General features: G+C 39.3%; 2 protein-coding genes across 4 annotated transcripts; both read left to right on the forward strand.

The window, feature by feature from the left end:
- On the forward strand, positions 1 to 3,190 carry MRPS17 (mitochondrial ribosomal protein S17). Of its 3 annotated transcripts, none has more exons than XM_072882641.1 (3): positions 1 to 65; positions 1,443 to 1,589; positions 2,900 to 3,190. In XM_072882641.1, exons 2-3 carry the CDS (start codon positions 1,467 to 1,469, stop codon positions 3,188 to 3,190), a joined length of 414 nt encoding a protein of 137 aa, XP_072738742.1. In that variant the 5' UTR covers positions 1 to 65; positions 1,443 to 1,466. The 3 variants fall into 3 exon arrangements, with proteins under 3 accessions (XP_072738742.1, XP_072738743.1, XP_072738744.1); XM_072882642.1 differs by lacking the exon at positions 1 to 65 and adding an exon at positions 136 to 272; XM_072882643.1 differs by lacking the exon at positions 1 to 65 and adding an exon at positions 144 to 163.
- A 2,718-nt stretch (positions 3,191 to 5,908) lies between these two features.
- On the forward strand, positions 5,909 to 21,134 carry NIPSNAP2 (nipsnap homolog 2). The gene is made up of 10 exons (XM_072882637.1): positions 5,909 to 6,038; positions 10,453 to 10,592; positions 10,671 to 10,716; positions 13,601 to 13,695; positions 15,680 to 15,750; positions 16,198 to 16,338; positions 16,761 to 16,792; positions 18,074 to 18,168; positions 19,018 to 19,101; positions 19,909 to 21,134. Exons 1-10 carry the CDS (start codon positions 5,953 to 5,955, stop codon positions 19,971 to 19,973), a joined length of 855 nt encoding a protein of 284 aa, XP_072738738.1. The 5' UTR covers positions 5,909 to 5,952; the 3' UTR covers positions 19,974 to 21,134.
- Positions 21,135 to 24,082: the final 2,948 nt, after the last annotated feature.

Genomic DNA, 24,082 nt, shown 5'->3' on the forward strand with positions numbered 1-24,082 from the left:
CGGCTCCGCCTCTTCCGGCTCCGTTTCTTTAAAGCCCCTGAGGCGCGGTGGCGGGAGTGTTGGCGGTGAGAGGGGCTGAGGGGCGGCTGTGCGGGGCTTGGGTGGGGGTGCCTGGGCATGGGGCACTCCCTAGGCTGCAGCTGCTCTCCAGGAAGTGGCTGAGGTGCTGAGCTGAGGCCTGGCGCCTGCGGGACGGGGTCCTCTCCTCTCCTGGCAGGGAGGTTGCTGAGGCTGGGCCTGGTGTGGAGGGCTATGGAGACCCGGGAGGGAAGGTTCCGAATCTATTTGAACTTCCTCTTTCATTGTCTTCTTCCGTGTGAGATATGCCTAGCCTAGCTGCCTGGTTCCTGTCTTCCTGGTAGTTCCCTTGTGCTTTGTGGGTGTTGCATATTTTGTACATGTTAGCTGCTCCCCGGCCTGGTCACTGTGTGGTTGGTGGTGGTTAGCCCTGTTTTCCAGAAGGAGGGCCTCTCACACTGCATCCCTCCTCCAGGCCTGTGGGTCACACAGCTAAGTCAAGGATGGTAAAAGCAACCCCAAGCATTGCTGCTTGAAGCATTTCATCCTATGGATTTGTTTCTGTATCCCTAAGCTGTTCTTCTGATGTATTGCAACATCAAAGCAAGCATGATTGTGTTACAAAATGGATAGATGGAGAATTCAACAGGTGTCAGTTGTGCTTAACAGTATGTAGCTGGGTGGGAGAGAAAAAGGTCATTAGTCTTCATCAGTTAATATTGGTTCAAATCTTACAATGTTTAGCTGTTATTTTGCCTGTGACTCTTGCAAGGGTGGTATAGAAAGCTCTCCCTATTTAAACAAAATAAATAGGGTAGTAGAATATAATTACTTACAGGAAAGAACTAACTCAAAAGTGATTGCATGTACTGTAGGCCAGACAACTTATGCTTTGAGAAGCTTATTACCTTTCTTAGGTTTCATCAGCTCAGCTAACAATGAGATACACAAAAGCAAATTACTTTCTGACCAGAAGGTATAGGCTGCTCTCTGTTTGGCTTAACTCTGGTTATATACAGACCTGATTAACTATTCCAGCAAAAACAGCTGCTGGCATATGAGTTAAATTCATAATAATTTCCAGAGCTACACATTCCTGCATTGTGTGTGTGACAACTGGTATGATTCAAAGGAATTTTGTGGACCTTGCAGGATAAGGTCTTATCCTCATGCTACTATGTCCATTTTTACTGCCATCCTGAAGTAATGTTCCCCGGTAATGGCGATGTGTTCATATCCCTTCTTATATTGTAAAACAAGGCTGAGGTAGTGCAATAGATGGAGTTTTGAACTGCTTGCATCTACCCTGCTTTTCCAACAAAATTACCCAATTGAGCTGTTAGTCTGAAATGGAAATCATAATTTTGGTATTGATCAGAAACTGGTTATGTTTGTTAAAATAACGTCTGCTTGCTTGTTGCCAGGCACTGGATGACCATAACTAAACCATGTCTGTACCACGTGGAGCTGTCCATGCAAAATGGATAATAGGGAAAGTAATAGGAACCAAAATGCAGAAAACTGCCAAAGTGAGAGTGACAAGGCTTGTGCTAGATCCTTACTTACTAAAGGTAAAAGCTGGTTAACAATTTGTCTTGCCTGGTAATTTTTGTGCTGTGTGGAGGAGTTTTATTGATTTGATGCTTAGAATTTTTGATAGCTCTTTACAATGCAAACTCCTTAAGGAATTTGCATAATGATTTGGCTGTGGGGATGACTGCAAAGGATGAAAAGCAGTGTGTTGTGAGGATACTTCCATACAGATTATCTGCTAAATGTATTTCTTTGAAGTGCTTTGTTAATGCCCTTCATTTGATCTCAGTTAAGAAGGTAAGTTTTTGTTGTTACACACTTAGATTTAATTTTTCATATTGATTTGGAGTATGCTTTGTTTTGGAAACTTGACATTATATTAGTCACTTTTGTGGTAAATTTTGTAGCAGTTTTTCTGTATGCATAATTGTACACATGTTTAGCATTTGTATCTGTACTGTGATGTGCTATACAAGATTTGTATGTATGACTTCTTGTCAATGCATTTCAAACAGGGAGATTAAAATTAGTATTTTCTCCATTTTTAGATAGGGAAACTGTGGTACATGTTGGTGGAATAACTTCCCTTTGGTGACCAGAAGGTTAAGGATGGTCAGGATTAGATAAGGGGTCTTGCAGATCCCAGTCCAATACTTTATCCAGTAGAAGAACCTGTTAATTTCTTTCTTAAAAGAAAGATTCTGAATTCTGCCATTCCAATAAGAATAAATATTGAATTTTTATATGAAAAGAATTGAGCAAGAAAACTCTCAAACGACAAACTTCAAAATACTCATCATTTCAAGGCTGATGAACTTCAGACAGTAGGATGAATATGAATTAATATCAGTTCTTGAAGTGTGGACTGCACAGGAAAGTCATTCAGCTTGGACAAGCCAAGGCAGCTGTCTTGCTGAAGCAGTGTTGATGTGAAGCATCCTAAGGAGGAGGAAGGCTAACACAGCAGAACTAGAGAGCAGAGAGGCCAGTGGAAAGTGGTGATGCTAGGAAAGGGAATCTGTGTTAAGAGCTTGTTATTTTTACCTGTATCCACATGTTCACTATGAACAGCTTTTTGTACTTGGCTCTTTCTTCCCCATCTCCTTTTCTACAGGCTTGGGTTGGCAACAACATCCTGACCAGAGAGATTGTCAGGGAAGGGTAGTGCTGTGCTTTCTTTGGAAAAACAGTAGAGTGCGCAGCTGCACTTCTCTTCATGATCCAAACTGAATCTCATTTAAAAATATATGACTTCTCCTTAGTGAAATTTAGTTTGTTTTACATTATATATTTGCCAATTGCTTAATTTTGAAATCTAATGCCAAGGTTTCCTTTTTTCCTTCTACAGTTCTTTAACAAACGAAAAACCTATTTTGCCCATGATCCATTGCAGCAGTGTGTTGTTGGAGACATTGTTCTTCTGAAAGCTTTGCCTGAGCGGAGGAGCAAACATGTGAAACACGAACTGGCTGAAATTGTTTTCAAGGTTGGAAATGTCATAGATCCAATAACAGGCAAGCCCTGTGCAGGAACCAGATTCCTTGAAAATCTGTCAGATTCAGAAAATCTGACAGAGGCAGATACTACCTATCTAAGCGAAAAACTTCAGGAACTTAAAGTTCATTCAACAGACAAATAGTGGGGAAAATATTTAAACAGAGGGCTTTTGAGCTTGTCTCTGTCAGGGATGTTTGGGGCCCTGCTGTTGTATGTTAAATGTTTCTGTGAAATCTGTAGTCAAAATAAATGGTAAATGTAGTTGCTTATAAGAACAGATGTTACAGATTGATAGGCACCTCAAATCTTTAAATGAAAATACAGAGAAAAATGAGTTTAGTGCTAATGCTTCATTTTGTTGCATGTAGTATTGCCCCAAGCCTTGACAGTTTCAAAAGCCAGCTGCTCACTTGGAATGAGTTGTCTGTATTGAGAAGGGCAAGAATATAACTATATAATGTTTAAGTTTGATGGGAGGGTCATATTATTTGATTGTTCTGTATTTCAGACAGTCTTTTGTGGTTTGTAGGATTACTTAAGATAATGCTATTAAACCTTTTGAAAGGAACTGTAGAATTCTAAAACCTGCTACCTGCATGTGTCCTTATTTCCTCTTACAGTTGCTCATACCACATTGCAGTATCTTCTAACTTCCAAAATCTCTAACAAACACAGCCACTTGCCTTTATAATGGCAATAAGGTGAGAATAAAAACTTCGGGTAGCTTAGCATGGTTGCCTCTGTAACCTGTCCAAAGGAAGGATTTTGTTCTGGGAGAGATGGGTCTCTTTGAACTGCCAGCAGGAAATAGAAGCTGATGAGAATACAAAGCCAAAAAAGTAGGAGTAAAGATGGTTAGGTTTAGCCTCATCAGAAAACCTAATTAAAACAATGCATGTTGGGAGAGATACAGGTCCTGATTTGCTGCATACTTTAATATGAAACTAGAAGGCCATAGCAGTAAATGATTAAAGATCGCTTTATCCTGCTACAGCTCTGGGGATCTTGTGTCCTGTCTTCCAGGACGCAAAGCAAACTAAGTGTGCAGCTGTTACAGCAGCCTTATGTTGCTGACTTCTCATTCAAATCTAAAGTGGCATCTGCCTCAAAACCCAGTGTTTGTGGGGACAAGTGCTCCATGTCCCTGCATGGAGGGGAGAGTGGCACAGTAAAGCTAAGAAATCCTTTTTGGAGTGTCTGCCTATGTCATTGGTCTTTGTTTAAGATCAGAAGCTAAACAAAGTGTATCTGAACAGAGTTCCTCTGACCTAAAATACCTTACTTTAAGAAACTGAGCCAGCTTATAGTGAGCTCTCAGTTGTGTTCTCTTCCATTGTCAGAGTGGTGTAAATCATTTGCCCTTTAACTTACTTCACCTGCACAAAATCAGTCTCAGCTGCCTGCAAACTGCTAACAGTGTCCAGTAGAACTCAGGAAATTATTTGGGCCAGGAAGAATGAGAAACTTAAATTTTCTTCAGTGCTTCAAACCAAAAAATATGGCTCTTTGAATGCTAGTCCTCAAGTACTGTTCTGTGTGTCAGATCAATAAGCTGGGATGTCAGGACACCTTGATTCAATGTGTCTGTGTAAATCAATGTGAACATGGTCTCTGACTTTGAGGAAGTGTCTTAAAGGTATGGCTGTAGATTATTCTTGTTGATATGTTTGTTGAAGTGGTTTAGGTTTATGTCAATTACTTAGTAACTGTAGCTGGCTGATTAAGGCCCTTATCAAAGTGGAAGGAAACCTGGGCTCTGACTCCTGCTTGAGTGAATGTAAAATGTGAAACTTCATCCCTAGTAGAGATTGAGAGAAACCAGACCCATGCTAGAACATGGCCCTGGGCTCTAGGAAATACTGCCTGCTTGGATACAACTTAAGTGTAAAGGAATTTGACCTTCAGTACTTGGGATATGAGTGTTCTAATAACTACACATAATGTTTATAAGAAATAGAAAGTTTCCTGTTTGGTTAATGAGTTGCGTGTACATCTAATTGTGGAAGTAAATCATCTTTCCCTGTATCCCCTGTGATTTTTCTTGAGTAGCTGTGAAAATGTCATTTTCTTCTAAGATTGATTCATCACAGAAGGTTGTCAGTTTTCCATTTACAGGTAGGTGCTGGGAGGGTTGCTTGAGAACTCAACATGCTGTCAGATCCAAATGTGATTAAATGTACATGGCCTCAAGTGTAACTTTTTTAAAAGAACGATGGCAATTGTAGGTTAAACTGGTTTGTGATGAGGCACTGCAAACATTGGGCTTTACTGATGCTAAAGCACATTGCATGTGCTAGGCTCTGACTTACTCTGAGTGCTGATACAAAAATCATAAAATAGCAATGGGAACTGTGTAGTGAAATGATATAAACTTTGTATGTGCTATGTGGAAAGATAAGGTCTGCTCTAACTTGTTTTCTGCATTTATTGGCTATTCCTTTTAGAACTGTCCTTTATTAGCCTAATTAAGTTTATTCTTAGTTTAAAGTTATTTAAGGATTCAGTGCTAGTACACACCACCAGTTTAGCCAAATTAAGTACTGCTGTGGCTGGCACAGTGTGAAGAAAACATTTCATCTGCGTGTAGGTGAAAACTTTGTTTGGGGAATAAGAAACAAGGTTTTGCACACGATTCAAAAAATGCTTGGACTCTTTCTTGGTCTTTTTCAGGTGGGACTTAACCAGGGCGGGGTCACCCCAAACGCTGAGCAGCCGGGATAGGGAGGGGGGTCCCGGGCTGGGGCAGCCCGCGCATGCGCACCTGTGGCTTCCCCCTCTGGGGGGCGTGGCCGGAGGACCACCGCCCCTTCCTCGGCGGCGGCGGTGCGCCCCTGGCGTCCGGCAGCGGCGCTGCAACGCTCAGCCCCCCCCCCCCCGGCCCAGGAGGGAGGCGGCCGGAGCAAGATGGCGGCGCGAGTGCTGCTGCGGGGGAGCCTGGCGGGAGCCAGCGCCGTGCCGCGTCTCCCGCCCGGCGGCGGCCTGGCCCTCAGGTGAGCCCTGAGGGGGTGAGGCGGGCGGGAGAGGGCCGCCGAGGGAGGCTGGAGACGGAGCTGACGCCGCCCGCGCCTCCTCTCGCCACGCCGCGTAGACACCCCCCCCCCCTCCCCTTTCCTGACTGGAAATGGCGCCCCGCTCGCCGGGGCACCTGACGGGCCGGGCCCGCGGCCCTCCCGTGGGGCGGGGAGTGCGACCCGCTCGGGGTGTCCTTCAAGGTCATGGGCCCCAAGGCCAGCCCCTTCCCCTCCCTCCCTCCCTCAAGTCCGCCCCTGGGTGGGGATGATGGCCGCGCCGCTGACCCGCCGCGCCGCGCCCCTGCTCTGCCCCGTCGGGGACGGGGTGCCCGCCACCCCCTGCCGCCTGTCCCCCGCGCTCAGGCTGCACGGACACCCCACTCCTGCAGGCAACAGGGTTCACAGGCACCCCACGTCCACGTATCGCCGGGTTTCGAGGTGCACAGCCACCCTGCACGCATGTGTTCCTGGTGTTGGGGTATATACGGATGCTCTGCACCCAAATATGCCTCTAGGATCAGGCTATACAGCTACTCCGCATCCCAGCTCCACCAAGCAACACGGTGCATGGCCACCCTGCCTCTCATCCTCTGGTGTTGGAGTGCATGGCTGCACACACAACAGCACCCCTTGGCATCAGGACGCACAACTGCTCCATACTCACGGTGACAGGTTGCACCCTTACCCAACATCCACGTTTCCCCCAGTGTCGGTGCATGACTGCGCACACCAGCATCTTCATGCCTTCATGATGCACAGCTACACATGGACCCCAGCATGTGTGTGCACCCCTTTGGTGTCAGGGCATATGTATTCATACTTCACTTAAGAGCTGGGATGTGTGTCCACATGCATACAACCCCCAGGCATCAGGGAACATGCACAGACACATCCATCAAATTTTGGGGTGCAGACATTTGCATGCCCACATGTTGATGTGTGAAGGGTCAGACACATGAGCACCTCGTGGGTGGCAGGGGTGCACACACACATACACAGCTCTCAGGACACAGATATGCACACATGTGTCTTGGGTATAGGAAGCAGACACACATGCTCCCTGGGTGTAGAAGACCCAGAAGCACCCAAGCTGGGATGGATCTACATGCATTTTTTCCTCCCTTTCTTTGAAACAGAGAAAGCTGCTGTCTCAGGCCTCAGAATGGGCAGCAGCCCCTGTGCAAGACTAAAGGCATCACTGCAAGCAGCTGTTTAAAACAGGAACAGGGAGAGTTGTGGAGAGTATATGTTGTGAGATTTTATGTGCATGTTTTGGGTGGGGTTTTTTTTAGTTTAAAATAAACTTTGTTTAGACCACAGATCAAAAACTGTCAATTATAGACAAGTTGTTTTTCTTTCTCTTCCAGGCAGTCATGGGTTACTACAAAATCTAAATATTTGACCTGATACCTCCTACCCAGTTTGTATTTTGTGCTAAAGCAGAAGCTAAGTGGGATAGAAGTGTTTTCACCATTGTTTTTAATCTAAGCAAGCTATTCAGTGTTTATCCTTTTGTGTTCACAGCCCAATCTTTGTAGCAAGAAAGCTAAGCCCATAGTTAACATTTGTAGAATAAGAACTTGCTAGTAAAGTCAAGCAGTGCCTTAAAAGTTTGCATGAAAACTCTCTTTAGTGTTGTTCCCAGAAAATAAAAAATTGTCAAGTGTGATGGTAATTCCATATAGTGTGTCTACATTCATTCTATGTGTATATTCACATTTTCATTAGTATGTATTTGGGTTTTGGAACAATTTGGATCCAATATCTGTTTTACTTGGAACAGGTATTATAATATTGTGGGGCATAATGTTAAGTTAGTTAAAAGTAGATCTTTTGGATGATGGATTAGTTTTGAACTAATTTGTGGTCAATGCTCACAACTGGCAGTCCAAAGACATGAATTTAGTCCGTACTATTCCAGAGCTAATCTTGGGTACATATTGCCCACACAAGTGAGCCAGTAATCAGTTCAGGGCTTCTTGATTTGTGGGTGTCTAGAATGACACCAGTAGTGTAGGACTTCTCTAAGGATATGGATTAAAAATAAGGCCCCAGCATCTCAGATTGGGTGCACTGTCTATCTGTTTTAATAAACTTCAGCTGTTAACCATTCTTTATTATAAGTAAAGTGTATATTTAGGTGGATAGTCATGATTTGTTAGTCATTCTTCATGAGGAACTTTAGAATTGCTGGGTAAAAGATTTTACATAAATGTAAAGTATTACTCATTTCATTGTATTGAAAATTAAATATACCTCCAGTTTGAGGTGCAGTTTAACATTTAAGTCATGAGACTCTCCTAATGGCAAAGGAATTTGCTTTTCAGTATTATCCCTGTAACTCCAGCTTACTCTTGCTGATGATAAAGCTAGTTCACCAAAAAAGCAACATGATTATTTGTCTCTTTCATCTTCAAAGTTTTCTGCAAAAAATAATCCTCATAGAAGAGTGTTCTAAATATTAGTTTGCTAACTCCATTTAATAAAGGGGAAGAAATGGTAATAATTTACGGATCTGAGTTGAAAAAATGAGCACTGCAGGACTGGGATTGAGTTCTGTCTCCTAGAGCCCCATTTGCTGTCCAGTGAGCATTAGTGCTTACTTTAAGGGAACTTTTTAAAACAACTTGGATTTATTAGGTGGGGTTTACCCCCTATCATCTGGGACAGCTTGTGTTCCTGTGGCACCTGATGTAGATGTGACAACACAACTGCAGTCACCTGTGCCTCGCCTCTTCCAGCTGAGATCAGAGATAGTCTACTCCAGGCAGCTGTGTACCCTCTATTCTAAAAACAGCCTTATCGTGGAATGCCCTTTTAAATTCTTGTACTCAGGAATAGCTGCTTAGCTTTCAGCACAGTAGCATGTTTGTGTGTTTGCCTAGGGCCAAAGAAGGCACCATTTTCAATAAATACACCGATAAGGTATTTACCAATTAATTCTTAACATTGAAGGTCATCTCAGCTGCGGTTGTTCTTCTGGTTGTTATTGTTTCTCCGCTATGAAATAGTTTTCCTTTCCTCCATCCTGCTTCCACAGGGTGAACCAGTTCATTATGTTATTTTCAGACATTGGGACTAAAAGGTTGATTGTTGAAAAACAGTGCTAGTGTGAACTACTTTTATCTAATACAGACAGGCATGTTCATGGAGATATTTTTCCCAAAGGAAGTTGAGATTTTCTTTCGCTATTTTTTTTCCTTGAATGATTGTCATAAACTTTTAATATCTGGAAGACACCTTTATAGCTGAAGATTGATAGCTATCTTCTGGATCTCCTAGTCAGTAATTAAGGGTGAAAAGTTGACTTCTGAGGAAGGAAGAGGTTTAAATTTCCAGCTGTAGTGCCACATTTTTAGTATGTCAGAGAAATATTTTAGTATTTCAGCACAAACCCCCATATCAAAAAGAGGCAAATTGAAGGAAATGCTTCTTACAGGAAAGAAGAAAAAACATTTGAGCTTGGGGTCCCCTGTCATACATTGTAGAGAATTGGTTAAATACATCACCTTTCTTGTCCTTCTGCACAATTTTTGGTGATTGAGGGGTCTTCTGTCAGCTGGAAAAGAGAAGAATAATTCCTTTAACACATCATTTTAAAAAAGCACAGTTATCACTTGTAATGTTTTGTGTACTCTGTGGTATAAAGGGAAGTGGTATTATTTTGGAAGTGTGCTTGCAGAAACTGCATAAAGATTAGATAAAAAAGACAGTTAAATTCTTCTGTTTCAAAGAAAGGGAAATTGTGAATGTTGTACAAAGAATGTGGATCTGTACCCCTACATAGTACAGTTGCCAGAATTTGGAATTGAAATATTTGCAGGCCGTTTGTTTCCTGCCACTCGTAATTTTTCCCAAATTAGACTTTCACTATATTTTTTCTCTTGAAAGATGCGCTATTTAACTTTTCCTTTTTTAGAGCTGTATTTAAGCAACATAGGACCATATGGCAGTTACTTTCCTATTTACACTGTACACATTTTTCCTTATGCACACTGTCTTTTTGCTCTTTTTCACTCTTGTCCATGTACATCAGGACAGAGCTAGCCTTCTTGAGCAAAGACACTTGATTAAAAAGAAGATAGATAGGCAGCAAAAGCAGCCATCCACCCATTCCCTGCCATATGCACAAGGAATAAAAGTGGATAGTGTGTGGTTAACTGTTCAGCTCTGTATCTAGTCAAATGGTTTGTGAGAGGGTAAAGCTCAGTGGGGAAAGAACTGCCTTTACCTTGCTAGGAAGTGGCTCAGTGGAAAGTTTTAGTAACAGACGTATATGTAACTGTGTGTTATGATACTGTTTGCATTAAACTTGATTGTGCCTGTCTTCCCTGCGTTGTGGGCATTCTCAAGACACGCTCAGTGACAGTATAATGTACTTGTTAATATGTAGGGGGCTGGTATCTTCAGCTAGCAGACCTCGTGAAGACAGTTGGTTAAAATCGCTATTTGTTCGCAAAGTCGATCCAAGGAAAGACGCTCACTCCAACCTTCTAGCCAAAAGAGAGACCAGCAGTCTGTATAAACTACAGAGTGAGTGATATTTTTATATTTAACATTACCATTTCTTTATTCTGTTCCTGCATTTCTCACATAATGTTATTGTTTCAGTTCACAATGTAAAACCAGAATGTCTAGACGCCTACAACAAGCTTTGGTAAGTGTGCGTATTATGTTTTCACATTTTAGACATGTTGATTTGATCACAAGCTGTTCTGAAAATTGGCAAATATCATAATTATTTAGAGGGGAGGTGGAAAAATTCTGCTTTTACTTTCAGGGTATGGTGTAAATAGATCACATTATTCTTGGAGAGAGATGGCAAAAGATACTTTACTCAGTTCACCCCCTGCCTTACTTCTTGGAGGTGTCATTTTCCTAAGCTGCAATTTAGGATGATGCCTTTTTTGAAAACATTGGTGGCATTTGTTGGAGCAGCTCTCCCCCTTCCCTTAGTTGTCTTACAATTGCTGGTCTGTGGGGGTAGATCCTGGTATGCTAGCATGTCCCACTCCAGCTGCCATGTAGGAATGTGTTGAGGGTGGTTATTGTCTGCATACAGGAAGGAAAGGGAGACATCACCGGTAAGTAAAACTACATGCCAGCATTAAATTGAACTATAAGTTTGAGGGGATTCTAAAAACCCAGGGGTTGGCTTTCTCTCAGCTCATCTGTATCCTTCTACAAAAGTAACGTTACTCAGATCTACTCTTAAAGAGCTATGCAAATGCTTGGATAGGATCTTTCCAATGGGGTGATATCCTGCAGAGGGAGCAGTACTGTTACGGTTTTTCCAAAAAGTTACAGCTTTATAAAATGTATGAATTAGTAACATTTTAAGTGTACTACTTTAAGGATGAAATTGCGGAAATATTAGTCCTGTTCTGCCTACATAATCACTCCTCTGGAGCCAGAACAACTGCCTTTTCAGGAACTGTATGTTTAAATTGGGGAATGTGGTGAGCCTCACACGTTTCGAAACAGCAGTGCTTTCTCACTGACAGTGACATCTTGTCAGTTAACTAAAACATTCTTGACATAAGGATACCCCATTGCAACCAATTTTTTAAGTGTGGTGTATTGGTGAGAACACCAGCTGGGCTGGAGGGTGGGGAAGAAGTTCACTACTCCCAGTTTATGTCCTTGTCCTTTATTGGTTGGCTGTACAGCCATGAGCAGGTGCTCTAACATCTCTGTGCCTTCATGTCTTCAGCTTTGAAATGGGGCTAGATAACCCAAAACTATTCTCCTTGCTATAAAAACGTAGAAATCCACTAGAATCATATTCAACCATAAGGTATTTTTAGCTTTTTTGTTTAAAAAAATAAATACACGGAGAAGCACAATTAGCGTTCAACCAGCTTTCTGTTTCAAAGTTTAATATAAACATGTCCAATTATACAAGAGAGGGAATCACTTCTCCACATTATCTCATGAGCTATCTAAATGTTGAGTGAAAGCAGAGGCTTTTATTTTCAAGGAAAGAGATGATAGCAAAGAAGGAAACTGCTGACAGCAATCAGATGAAGTAGTGCAGTTAGATTTATTCTCAAACCAAAGCAAATTTAAGTATCCCAGGGAAGGAGGAAACTTAAGAATGGAGTAATAAAAAACACTAAGCCTCTCTGAACTTCCCTCCTTCCTCTCCCTAAATAAAAGATGAACACGTTAATTCCTTATTCTGTATCAAATCAGACAAAGGATTAGTCATCATGTATTAATAAAATAATGTAATGAAGACAATTACAAGAGTACTTCATGAATCACTGTGGTTAAGTATGCCTTCTGAAGAATTAGGAACAGTTATTTTTAAAAAGGAAAAAGGTGGTGTTCATAAGGTATTCTGTTGGCTTTTTTTCTATAATTTGCAACAAAATATATTTTAGGGTTATTGTAATAATTTAACATTCCTGTGTAAAGCTGCCTTTCTAGGATCTCATTATGCTTTGCAAAAACAAACTGATGGTGAAACATCCTTGAAAACATCCTTGGAGAGTCATTCTATCATATTATTTACACTATGTAGTAAGAAATTTTGAGGTACAAATTAGTAATGAGATTTGCTCAAGGTTGTCTAGGAAGTCAGTGGCAAAATCAAGAGGAAACTCATATCTAATAACTCTCAGCCCAAGACCAGCCTACTTCCTATTATTTGGTATTGTGCAGAGACTCATTGCCTATGAGCCAAACTGAGTAAGAGTAATTATTCAGGGGAAACGGAATAATTTCTGAAAAACTGAAAACTGAGTAATTATTCAGGGAAAAATATTAAAAGGCAAAGTTCAACCAGACTAATTGACTTATTCATCAAAGTACAGTGCGATGAAAGCTGTCTTAACTGAGTCAGCAATCGGTAATGCTAATGTAGGCCACTTTTAAAGCTTGAAAAAATGTTAGAAATACTGGAAATAGTCAAACAGAAATTTACTTGGAGGTATTTTTAAGGCAGTTTCACTGTACGCTTTAAAGAGTAAGTTGCTTCAAACTAAGACCACTTTCTGAAATGGTAGAAAGCAGTAAGGCTGCATACTATGAAGTACAGTCATCATTTGATCTATCAAAATACTTGTTTTTATTCATTCAGCTCAACAGAATTGATAGCATTGTAACTGGTATGGAAGACTGTCCTTTCCTATTTTTGTGTATTCTACCTCCCTTAATAAAGAAAAGCTTTTCCTAAAGCAAATCAGCCATGTAGTTAGGCTGCATTTTCTGTAAGTGAAACATCCTGATATTTATTTTCCTAATGTGTTGGATAACCTTTTAGGTGATAGACATAATTTATTGCATCAAAAGAATTCTACCATGCTGTGTATTTGTCATACAGTCTAAGAAATGGTAACACTTACCTTAATTTTTCATAGTATTGTAGCTGTCTTTCCCCTGTGTAGCAGATTTTTGTATTTCAGCTTTCTCTTCTGAAAAGTAGAGCTTGTGAATTTTCGTACCATAATGATAAACGTGTGGTGATTTGTTATACATATCAACTGTAGCCTCCCTGAAGGAAATGCAACATAGTGTCTGTATTCCTTGTTTTCAAGTCAAGAGGTGCTGCCAAAGATTCATGAAGAAAAACACTACCCATGTGCACTGGTGGGGACTTGGAACACGTGGTACGGAGAGCAAGATCAGGCTGGTAGGAGATAGAAGTACAACAGAATGTAAAACCATACAAGTGAAACGTGTGCTTGGCAGGTTTCTTCTCTTTAAATCATCTCTGTTGACAGTAAACCTTTAGCAATGTATACAGTGAGGGTGTGTGTGCATCACTTATCAGTAGCATATTAACATTTACAGTGCTTGCTTTTTGTCTTGTTGAGTTTGACAGTAAAGCCTTAATTCCTAAAATTTGTCCTATTGTTAATACACTTCCATGTTTTCCAGGTGGTAGATTAACAGTTTTGGGAAATGCTTGTAAAATGTGGTCCTGTAATATTATGCGGGCACATTCCTGATCACATTCCTGAATATTTAGCATAAAGGCAAAGACTTACAAAGACAGAGTTTATCTTGCATTGGCCAGTATAAAAGCTTTACTCAGACTTTCATACTGTAATTGCTGTATGATAATTAAATGCAAATCATTCACACCATCTGAAAAAGTAATTGCATTGTAAAGTCAACAATAAGCTAGGCCTTTACTGGAAGAAAGTAAGAATATTTCTGTTCGTGTTCATATAAGGATACTGCCTAACTATGCAGATTGAAAATATATTGGAACTAGAAATTACTGAAGAGCTGCTACAGAGGTAGCTACAAAGAGTCTAGTGTAGAGAGAAAACCTGAAAAATTTCCTAGGCTCCGGGAAGTTGAAGGAATGGGAAGCCATGAATACAGAGTGGTGTACTATTTGTCATGTAGCTTGTTATGTAGCTCCATTGTTAGAGCTATGCTAGTATCAATGTCATTGCTTCCTTATTGAAAAATATACTCCTGTATACATTAATTTTTCCTGCATTCACAGCATATTGCAATATTGACACTGAACAAATGTGAAGAAATAACAGTAGATAAACCAAACAATGTCTGAGAAACAATTCTAAAAGTTGAAGGGGAATTGGGGAATGAAGACAATTGAAATGAGAATATCTTAGCCAAGTCTCATTCATTGCTTTTGTAATGTATTAACACAGAGTGTATCTGTAATTGCATCCGTAGCCTGCCTTGAAAATGTTATTGCAACAGTTCTAGCAGTGTAATAAAGCAGATTATGGGGTTTTGACTTGTTCAGTACTTGTGCCCAGGCTGTGTTAATATTAGGTGGATATATCAAATTTGCCCTGGGGATAAGACAGCAGAAGCAGGCACACTGGATGAATCTGCTATCATAGTGAAGTGCCTTACATTAGTCTCCAGTTGGCTCTCCTGGAGAAGTCACAGGACTGCTTTAGAGGAGAGAAAATAGCTTTTGTGAGTCTTTGAGGTGAAATATTGTTGCCTTGCTATATTAAGTGCTTGTAAATAAATCTAGTGGTGATTTATTAAAGGGATTTATTATGATTTATTAAAGATTTATGCTTTGAAAAAACTCAAATGTAGATACCTGTTCTGAAATTGTTCTTATGGGGAAAGTCCTAGCAAATGTAACAATTCTAGTATGTTCAGATATCTTCTGCCTTTTTAAATGTAATGTTTATCTCAAAAATAACATTTGCATCATTTTTCATGTCCTACAGAAAGTGTATTGCTCTTTGTGCTTGAGTAATTTACTGAGCTAAAATGTCTACCCCTCTATTGCTCTTAGATGAAATTGGTATAAAACACATTTTTTGAATTAAGTCATCCTCTTAAATTGAATCTCAAGTTCAGCTACAGTCATGTAAAGTCATCACATCTTACTAGCATGGCAACAAAAAGTCCTTTCAGAAATTTCCCTGTTATCTTCAGAGTAGATTGCAGAATTTTCCAAGAGAACCCTTTTCAAAAAGCAGATGATTCCATTATTCTTAAAATGTTCAAATGTGTAGTGCATTCTTTCATGAAAATCTTTTTAAACTCGTTACCTGGTTTCTATTTTTGTATAATTGTGTAGTATGAAGAACATTTTATACTGTGATATTCCAGAAGATTTAGCACTGGTCTGTGACATCCCTGAAAAAGCTTCCTTTTTTCTGTTTCAGTTCATCTGTGGAGATATGAGGGAGGCTATCCAGCTCTCAATGAGGTCATGAGTAAACTCCGTCAAAATAAGGTAAGATGCATTGATTTTCTTAGAATTGGTTATTTTACTCAGAAAAGAACAAAGAATAGTCAGAGCAAAAAACTGCACATTTGGGTATCCGCTTTTACTTCAATCTCATCACTGCCTGTACGAACTTAGAAACCTCTTTGGAAAAGGGTTTATTCTCATATTCAGAAATACTGAGGCTTAATACCTGGATACTTTATGAAACACTTACACTTACTGCTGTGTAAACATGCCACTTGAAATTTTCAAATATGCCAGGGGAATTTAGCTGCCTTTACAATTTAAAGGATTTCAATGTCCCAAAACCCCAAGACAGCATTAAAAAAAAAAAAAAATCTAAGCCAACGTATAGCCATAACGTATAGCCAACGTATAGCCAACATAAAGCCATACTGCTTTTTGTTGTTGAAACATAATACACAGTTTGACATTGATCACATTGTTTTCTAGGAATTCACAGAGTTTCGCAAAGAAAGAGGTAACATGCTTCTCTCGCGCAAGAACCAGTTATTGTTGGAGTTTAGTTTCTGGAATGAACCTGTTCCCAGAGATGGGCCTAATATTTATGAACTGAGATCCTATCAACTTAGAGTAAGTTTAAATTTTTCTTTTTATTTTTTAAGCTCTGTGCTGTCGTAAAATGTTCAGAGCATGTTTATACAATGTAGATGGAAAACAGGCCTCATCTTAAAAATCTGGTTCTTATCAAAGCTGACGTCTGAGTCATTGCTCTCAAAGTGTGGGGTCCAAAATGAAGGCAGGCTCCAACAAGATACTAATATCTGCAGGGCTGAAAACCCTGTGTTTTCATTTGAAGGAAACTTCAGGCGAATGACTAAGAAGTAATACAGTAAGTAAACAGAGTAATTACAGATGATTATAATATCCTTATCACTTGAAGGAAGTGATTTTGTTAATACATAGTGTTTTCCGTACGTAAATGTTGTGAAAACTATCCAAGTATTCTGACTTTCTTTAAAACACAGTTTTAACAGTCTGTTTTGGTTTTGTAGCCCGGAACGATGATTGAATGGGGAAATTACTGGTAAGTGTTGCTGTAGCATTTGTGTTCTCCTATTTGAGAGATGTATGTTTAAAAATCACGAAGTGGAGGTGGCAGAATGCTACCAAAGCATTTCAGTCACCCAGTTAATGGCCTGCTTGTGTACTTATGCAACTTGTAAGATAGCTCTTTGACCCTTAATTTATCCTTTGAGGAAAGAAAGAGGAATTCTGTGTGCAAATAACATTGTGGGCTCTGTGGTTTGGCTTTCCTTCACATAACCCTTTTAGGTTGCTGTAATATAGCAGAAATCGTCTATTTTCAGCAGAAAGCACTGCTTAGTGAAGGGTGGTGGTTAGCTCCTTGAGACTATGTTGATCTTTCACAGCTTTCATAAGACCACTAGCAGATGACTTACTTTTAGTTTAAATGGGCTAAATGTTGGCTCTTTTAATCTTTAAAAGTCAAGTTGCTTCTTGAAAAGCTATTGAGCAGCACATTTGTGTTTTAATATATAGGTTAAAAGCGTTTGAGACAGTCTTCTGTTGTGTATATGCTTCTGATTTTGTCTTATTTAAAACCAGTGTAAGTTTCTTTCAATTTACATTCACTGTCCTTGCAATTCTAATGGTTTATAGTTAAACAATTTGGAGTATTTTCAATTATTTTGACAAAGGTGAGGACTTGGATTTTTAGATGTGTCATTGATATAATTTATTTAATTACAGTAATTTGAATAAAGTAAATTGAATTTAGAATTTTTGTAAAAGAGGCATATCTATAGTGGTAGCCAGTCTGTTTTAGAAGATGCAACAGATTTATAGTTAAGAGAAATGTTGATCTTATTTAGACAACAAATCATGGAGTGTTGCATAGGACAGCTGCATAGCAAAGGTCTATGTGAATAAAAAAGTTGTATTCCACTGCCACAAAATCTGTGGTAAATGAGTGTGGCAAAGACGATATGACTGAAACTCAAGGATTTAGTTTTAGAAGAACCTGGTATAAAAATGGCCTGCCACTTTACACTATTCCAGCAATTATCTTTATGCTGAATCTAATGTTGAAGAATGATTAATGCACAGTCCAGTGAAACTGTAGGCCTCCAATTTTAACTCATTCTAACAAGATATACAGGTAGATTTTAATTACTTGGTGCTGAAAATCTGTATATTGCAGATTTTTTTCTTATTTTTAATTGCTGAAGTGTACTGCAAATGCTGTTTAACATTTCGGCTTCCTTTCAACTCTGTTTTCCTTGCAATTATCACTTATTTGCTACCCAGATCTGCTGGTTTTAATGGCTGCTTTGTTCTTCCATAGGGCTCGTGCAATTCGTTTCCGACAGGATAACAATGAAGCAGTTGGAGGATTTTTCTCACAAATTGGGCAGCTGTATATGGTTCATCACCTTTGGGGTAAATTTGTGTTCTCTGCTTTTTTTCTCACTGAATCAGCCCCTAACAGACTGTTGACTTTGCCCAGGAGACAAGGTTTTTACAAAAGGCAAAGGAATGTTTTAAAAGGGTTTTTTTGTTTTACATGAACAGTGTTGATTTTCTTAAATTTTGTGTAGGTACCTTTATTCTTCAAACAAGCAAGCAGAAGTGAACATTTCATGTTTTGTTCTGTTTCCATCAACAGTTTCTCATGGCCCTTTCTTATTAGGGACTACTTGTTTGCTTTCAATAACGTAAGCATGACAAGCCATGTCCTGCCATCTCTTTTCTCCATCCCCATCCATGCTGAAGTCAGGTTTTTTACAGTTTAGTTTCAAGCATCACATATACCATACCTACAAAAAGGAAAGTCAAGCATTTATTTACGTTACTACATCGTGGTGTTTTGGCTTTCTCTGTGTGTTAGTCTCCACAAATGCTTAGCTGCTTTTCACGTTAGGATTGTTTCAACTTGAAGAAACTAATTGTCTAATATTTATTTTAGGAAACAGGCAGTATTATCTTCATATCTCAACAATTCAGAATATTATATTCCAGCTTTAGAAATCTGACACCACTCATGTACAACTGTACTCTGTTGCATTATCTGTCTTACCTGTGTCTAAGACATTCTCTCTCTTCCCCAGTTCCTTCTGCTTGCGTTGGTTTGGGAGCTTTTCCTTTTTGTGGAGAAGAACTTCTGACTTTTTTCCTTCCCAGTGTTTGCAGCCTCCTAATTATGCACTAGAATACTTTTATGGAGCTATTCATGTGTAGAAGGAAAAGGAGTTACTTCTAAGCTTTGTGCTTGTTGTTTTCCCTCACCAGCTTATAAAGACCTCCAAACCAGAGAAGATATAAGGAACGCTGCGTGGCATAAACCTGGCTGGGATGAACTAGTCTATTACACAGGTAACCTATTAACTTCATTGGAATGCTGGAGGTAGACTTTTGTGTGTGCCATCATTTTTGTTCTTCAGTACATTGCACCATGATAAAAAGTTTTCCATCTCTGGTGTGTGTGTGTGTGTCTGTGTGTCAGTTTTTCTACTGTAAGGGAAAGGAGGGACCTTTCACTAAGCTGTAAAGCGAATTTTGCAATTGATCGTACAAACTTGGAAAAGTTGCCTAATTGCTAAAAAATTGCTACAGTAATAGTAAATTTTTATACAAGCACCTCTCCTGTAGAAGAACAGAGTTGTGTAAACACTTAAGTTTAAGTCCAAAAATTTAGGGAGCCAATAATAAAATTTATCTTTATATTAAATTATTACCTCTCATATTTCATGAAATACGGGAGCCTTGTTAAATGCATTCCTTTGAAAAGGGAATTTAGACTTTGGAACTAGAAGCCAAGAGATCTTTGAGATCAAAGATAGCTTTCATAACAAAACTCATAAAAGTATGCTAAGCATGTCAGATTTTGGTTCCGTAGGGTACATTTCAAAGGAAGTATACCAGAAAAATGTAAGATAACTTTCATTATGGTGAAAAGGAGTAGAAATATTTGTCTTCAAAGGAGCAGACAGATTATATTAAAAAATCACTTGTTCTCAAAACTACTATGCTTCAGTTACAGGAATGTTGGTGGTTACTGATGACTTGGCATGCACTAGCTAGGAGAGTAATTTGAAGACAATAATATCTATTCAAACTGAGTGTGTGGAACTGCTAATGATCTCTGTTAGTGAAATTAAACCCTGTCTCAATTTTTTTCAGTGCCCCTTATTCAGGAAATGGAGTCCAGAATCATGATACCATTGAAGATTTCTCCGCTTCAGTAAAGTCACTGATTTACTTGTGCCTACATAGATAAAGTGACAAGTATTTGTCTTAATTTATGGTATACATTGTATATCATAGTCTGAAATATAAAAGTACTGTATTGAGCTTATAAAAGAGACCTCTTTTCTTCAGAATCTGATGACCTTTTGCTCTTAGGATTGTACCAGGAAAAAAAGAAATACAGGACTGTAATTAAAAGGTTGGTTAATTGCAAACAAGTACAAAGACATACATGAGTTCTTCTGTGAGAAAGCTCCTCAAGTTAAGTACGGCATACAGTATTTAATATCTTCTGCTACATAGACAATGTCCAGTGTTCAGTAACAGCAACAATGGAGCGTTACAGTTGCTGTGGCCGTTGTGTAGCTTTATAATGACTGCAGATTTTAAAAACAAACATGGGAGTTCTGAAATTAGAAGCTCTGAAGCCCTCAGGCAGCTCTGAAATACACCTAGGTGTTCTAGCACGCCTGAAATCAGTACGTAGCTTTAAATTTACAAATAGGCAGTCATTAATTGAGGGTAATACTGTTTGTCAGATGATAGCTTATGGACAGAGAATAGGGCATTCTGTTTTGCAAGGACGCTGAAGCCTGTTGAAACTAATGGCACATTTGTGTAGATATCTACACCTGAAATTAATTTTGTGAAGTATGGCCTATGGTTTTCAAAGAGATACTGACAAGATGTGGTTTTCTGAACATTCCACAGGGAATCAAGTTCAGTTAAATACATTTATCTTTACAAATAACTTGGAAGTCTAGGAAAAGGGGTTTAATTTAATAAGCAATCATGACTTCAGACATATGCTTGGTCAGGTGTTTCACTAACTGTACAGTAGGTACTTATGAATTGATGTGTGAAACTGGCGCATGTTGAGTCAATAGGATTGGCATAAAGTGGTGTACCATTATGTCCAGTTCTATTTTGGTTTCACTTTTAGACTAGAATATATCAACACTTTTGGTGTCTGCAATGATGTGAACATCCTGTAAGTGAAAATAATATTCTCTCCTTAAAGTGGCTACAAGAATCAGTGTAACATACAGAATGTACAAATCAGTTACTGAATGTCTAGTTTGTACATTTCAATGAGTTTTCAGGAAGAACATATCAGTCAATAAAATCCTTTTAATTTTCACATTTTACTGGCACCTTCTATGTATTGCACCAGCTGTGTTTTCTCTCATCTTGCAGTGTTTATTATGGAAAATTTGAATAATTGCACAGAATATTTCAGCTTAGTTAGCCAATATCACTTCTCTGTGTCAGGGACAGCATTTCCCAGTATTCTGCTCTCCTTCTCCAAAATGAATTTACAGTATCTCCATTACATCCCATTTTGCTAAGTGTTCTAGAGGTCATAAGTGCTGTGGTGATAAATACAAAATATTTTTCCTTTCAATTTTTCTCCACAAATTATGCTTAATTTTTCAGGTCTGATTTCTTCTTTTCTTCCCATGTGAAATACACCACACTCTTGCCTTCACTTGAATTTCATCTTGAACAAAGTCAGTATTTGATCTGATTCTTGTCTGTTTTCTTATTTTCCTCCTGTTGTCGACTGATTATGGGATTTTACTGAGTAAAATTCTGTACTATGTTAGCTTAAAGTTCTCAGCTTGGCTTACTCAGTGGGCCAAGTACATCATTTCAGCTGTTCCTTCTTGTAAATCAGTCACGAGCAGTACTATCTTCTGGGGCTGTCATTTTTCCAGACTTTTGGGACTACTGTTTAGCTGCAAAAGGAAAAAAAGGATGACAGTATCAGCTTCCAGTCCTTGTTATTTCTCCCAGTATTCTCCCATATTTCTTGTTCCTAGAGAATTGTCCTTGTAACTTACCCCTCATAACCAGCAATCTCAGTCAGAGACAAAAGGCAAAAAACATTTTTGGAGTTAGAGGATTTTGTGGGTTCTGATGCAATCTGTGTTTCTTACCTTCAGCCAGGAGCACTAGGAATTAAATTCAATCAGGCAGAGCTCTTGTTGTTTAAGGACCATGAAGTTTTGCATTAATAAGAAATCTAAGGAATAACTGGATGTTCTGTGGGGTGGCATCATACGGCACAAGTCTCTTCACTCTTTATACACTACCTAAGATCTGAATTCCCACTAGTGGTGGTGTAATGTATTATGGATGTGCCTCCTGTTCTGAGCTTCAAACTTGTGCTCTGGCTGTCATCTGGCTATTCCTGTTATTTTAGTTACAGATAACTAAGTAGACTCACAGAACATAACACAGTAGATAAATAAGTAATGCCAGTCTTTTCTTGCTTCCCTTTGCCTGAGCCCTTTCTGAAGTTGGTTTTCCCCTGTTGTGAACACTTGTGATTTTCCCTCTTAATCTCATGACCAAGTCTGCCTTCTTCCTTTGACTAGCAATACTTCAGCATTTCTTACAGCAAATTTTGTAGAGTTCAGAACTGAAGTCACTTTCCAGTGGTTGGAAAGTGGGGAACAATGCCTGGAAGGCTCTCTGGTAATTATCAATTCTTGTTCCACTGTAATGAAGGCACAACTAAAACTCAGGTTTAATTGTCCTGCAGTCTTCCTAGAAAAGACTGCAAACTGTTCTTTTAAGAAGTCCCCTTGTGGAAATTGAATATATAACTTAAAGTAATTCTGCCTCACTGAATAATTGCATTAAAATAAAAGGCTTTATATGAAGTTATGTGCCTCTCCATGCTCTTAGTCAGGAGACCCACCTGAAGACCAGATATTACTTGCCTGACGTGTGCTGCTCTCCAGACTTTGCTCTACTGTGATGGGGTATGCTGAGGTAAATTGGTAGCTTGGCTGTAATACTGAAACTTCCCTCATGCTGCTTTATTCTCTTCTATTTTTTTCCAGTATTTTACAAACAAAAGAGCTTAGCCGCTCACTAAGCTAAGTAATCCTTTTGGTACCTCCTGGACTAGAGGTCAGGCTTGATATTTGCCCAGTGGAAGGGGGGTGGTATTTTTTTTCAAGCCAGTCAGACCTAAAGAGCTCTTGTGAAATCATTGGCATAACGCCATGTTTCCATAGCACTCAGACTGGCAGAAGATACTGCTGTGAATGTTAACATCTCTGTGGCACAGAGCCTCCTGCACCGTCTTCTGACTGGGGCATTAGTGAAATTACATATACTTGAAGTGAAGCATGTCACAGTGTTTGTAGGGTCGGGGCCTGTAGCTATAGCTGATTAGCTGGATGTTAGATTTATTTTTTCAGTGGCCTTTTAATTCAATAGAAAACTGCAGCAAATAGAAGCACCACTTCTTCATAACTGTACAATTGCAGAGGACCACACTGAGTGAGAGCAGAAAGAGTTCTGGTTCTACTCATGCAGTCTTGACTAAACAAAAGCATGATTGTCCATGAGCTGCCCTTGGAGCTGGCTGAGATTTTTCTCAGGAAGAATTTAAAAGAGATCATGTTTAATACTCCCAGAACAGTGCTGGTGAGCAGCCTGCCAACTATTGTCTGTCTTGGCTTTTGTGAAGTTTTTTAAACTCTATACAGATACTCAGTATAGCTGTTTATGTCTGCCTGTCTCTAAAAACCCAGCAGAAGTTTGTTTCTGGATTTGTTGTCTTTTAAACCTTCTACTTCTCTAGTATTTAAATGCTGTTGTAACTTCAAGCAATTATTGCCTCAGGTTTTTTGCCAAAAATGTTCGATGGCATCACTGAAAGCTGCCATTCATCACTCTCGGGGGCTTTGTTAATGCCTCTTTCCCCTATATCCTTTCTGATGATGTCGCAGAATGGACAGAACCAGTATTTGTTTTAATTGTTGGTGATGCTTAACAATTGGGCAGGAGCTCTCTCACTGCACCTTGATTTAATCTTATTAAATTAACAAAATCTAGTGCAAGTTGTGAAAACCTGTGATTATCTTGTGGAGACAGTATGAGATTTTGGAAGGAAAGAATATAGATAGAATATAGAAACATCACTTGTTTCTCTTCCTATCTCTGAAATATGTGGTGAGAAATATGGAGGAGAATTAGCACACTCAGCCTAATCTTCAGTTTCCAGAAAAATACTGGGACTATTTGTAAGCACCCAGAGGTTAAGAGCCTGCATAGATTTTTTTTCCAGGACAAATCATGTCATATCTAC

The sequence above is a fragment of the Ciconia boyciana genome, chromosome 17 (genome assembly GCF_034638445.1).
Source record: "Ciconia boyciana chromosome 17, ASM3463844v1, whole genome shotgun sequence".
In the NCBI taxonomy this organism is placed as follows: Eukaryota; Metazoa; Chordata; class Aves; order Ciconiiformes; family Ciconiidae; genus Ciconia; species Ciconia boyciana.

What these genes read in the sequence shown, in the direction of transcription:
- NIPSNAP2 (XM_072882637.1), top strand. Translation starts at nt 5,953, where the DNA reads ATGGCGGCGCGAGTGCTGCTGCGGGGGAGCCTGGCGGGAGCCAGCGCC. An exon ending in TGAGATCCTATCAACTTAGA is followed by an intron (nt 16,339 to 16,760) that starts GTAAGTTTAAAT and finishes TTGGTTTTGTAG; the next exon opens with CCCGGAACGATGATTGAATG. An exon ending in TGAACTAGTCTATTACACAG is followed by an intron (nt 19,102 to 19,908) that starts GTAACCTATTAA and finishes AATTTTTTTCAG; the next exon opens with TGCCCCTTATTCAGGAAATG.
- MRPS17 (XM_072882641.1), top strand. Translation starts at nt 1,467, where the DNA reads ATGTCTGTACCACGTGGAGCTGTCCATGCAAAATGGATAATAGGGAAA. An exon ending in TAGATCCTTACTTACTAAAG is followed by an intron (nt 1,590 to 2,899) that starts GTAAAAGCTGGT and finishes TTCCTTCTACAG; the next exon opens with TTCTTTAACAAACGAAAAAC.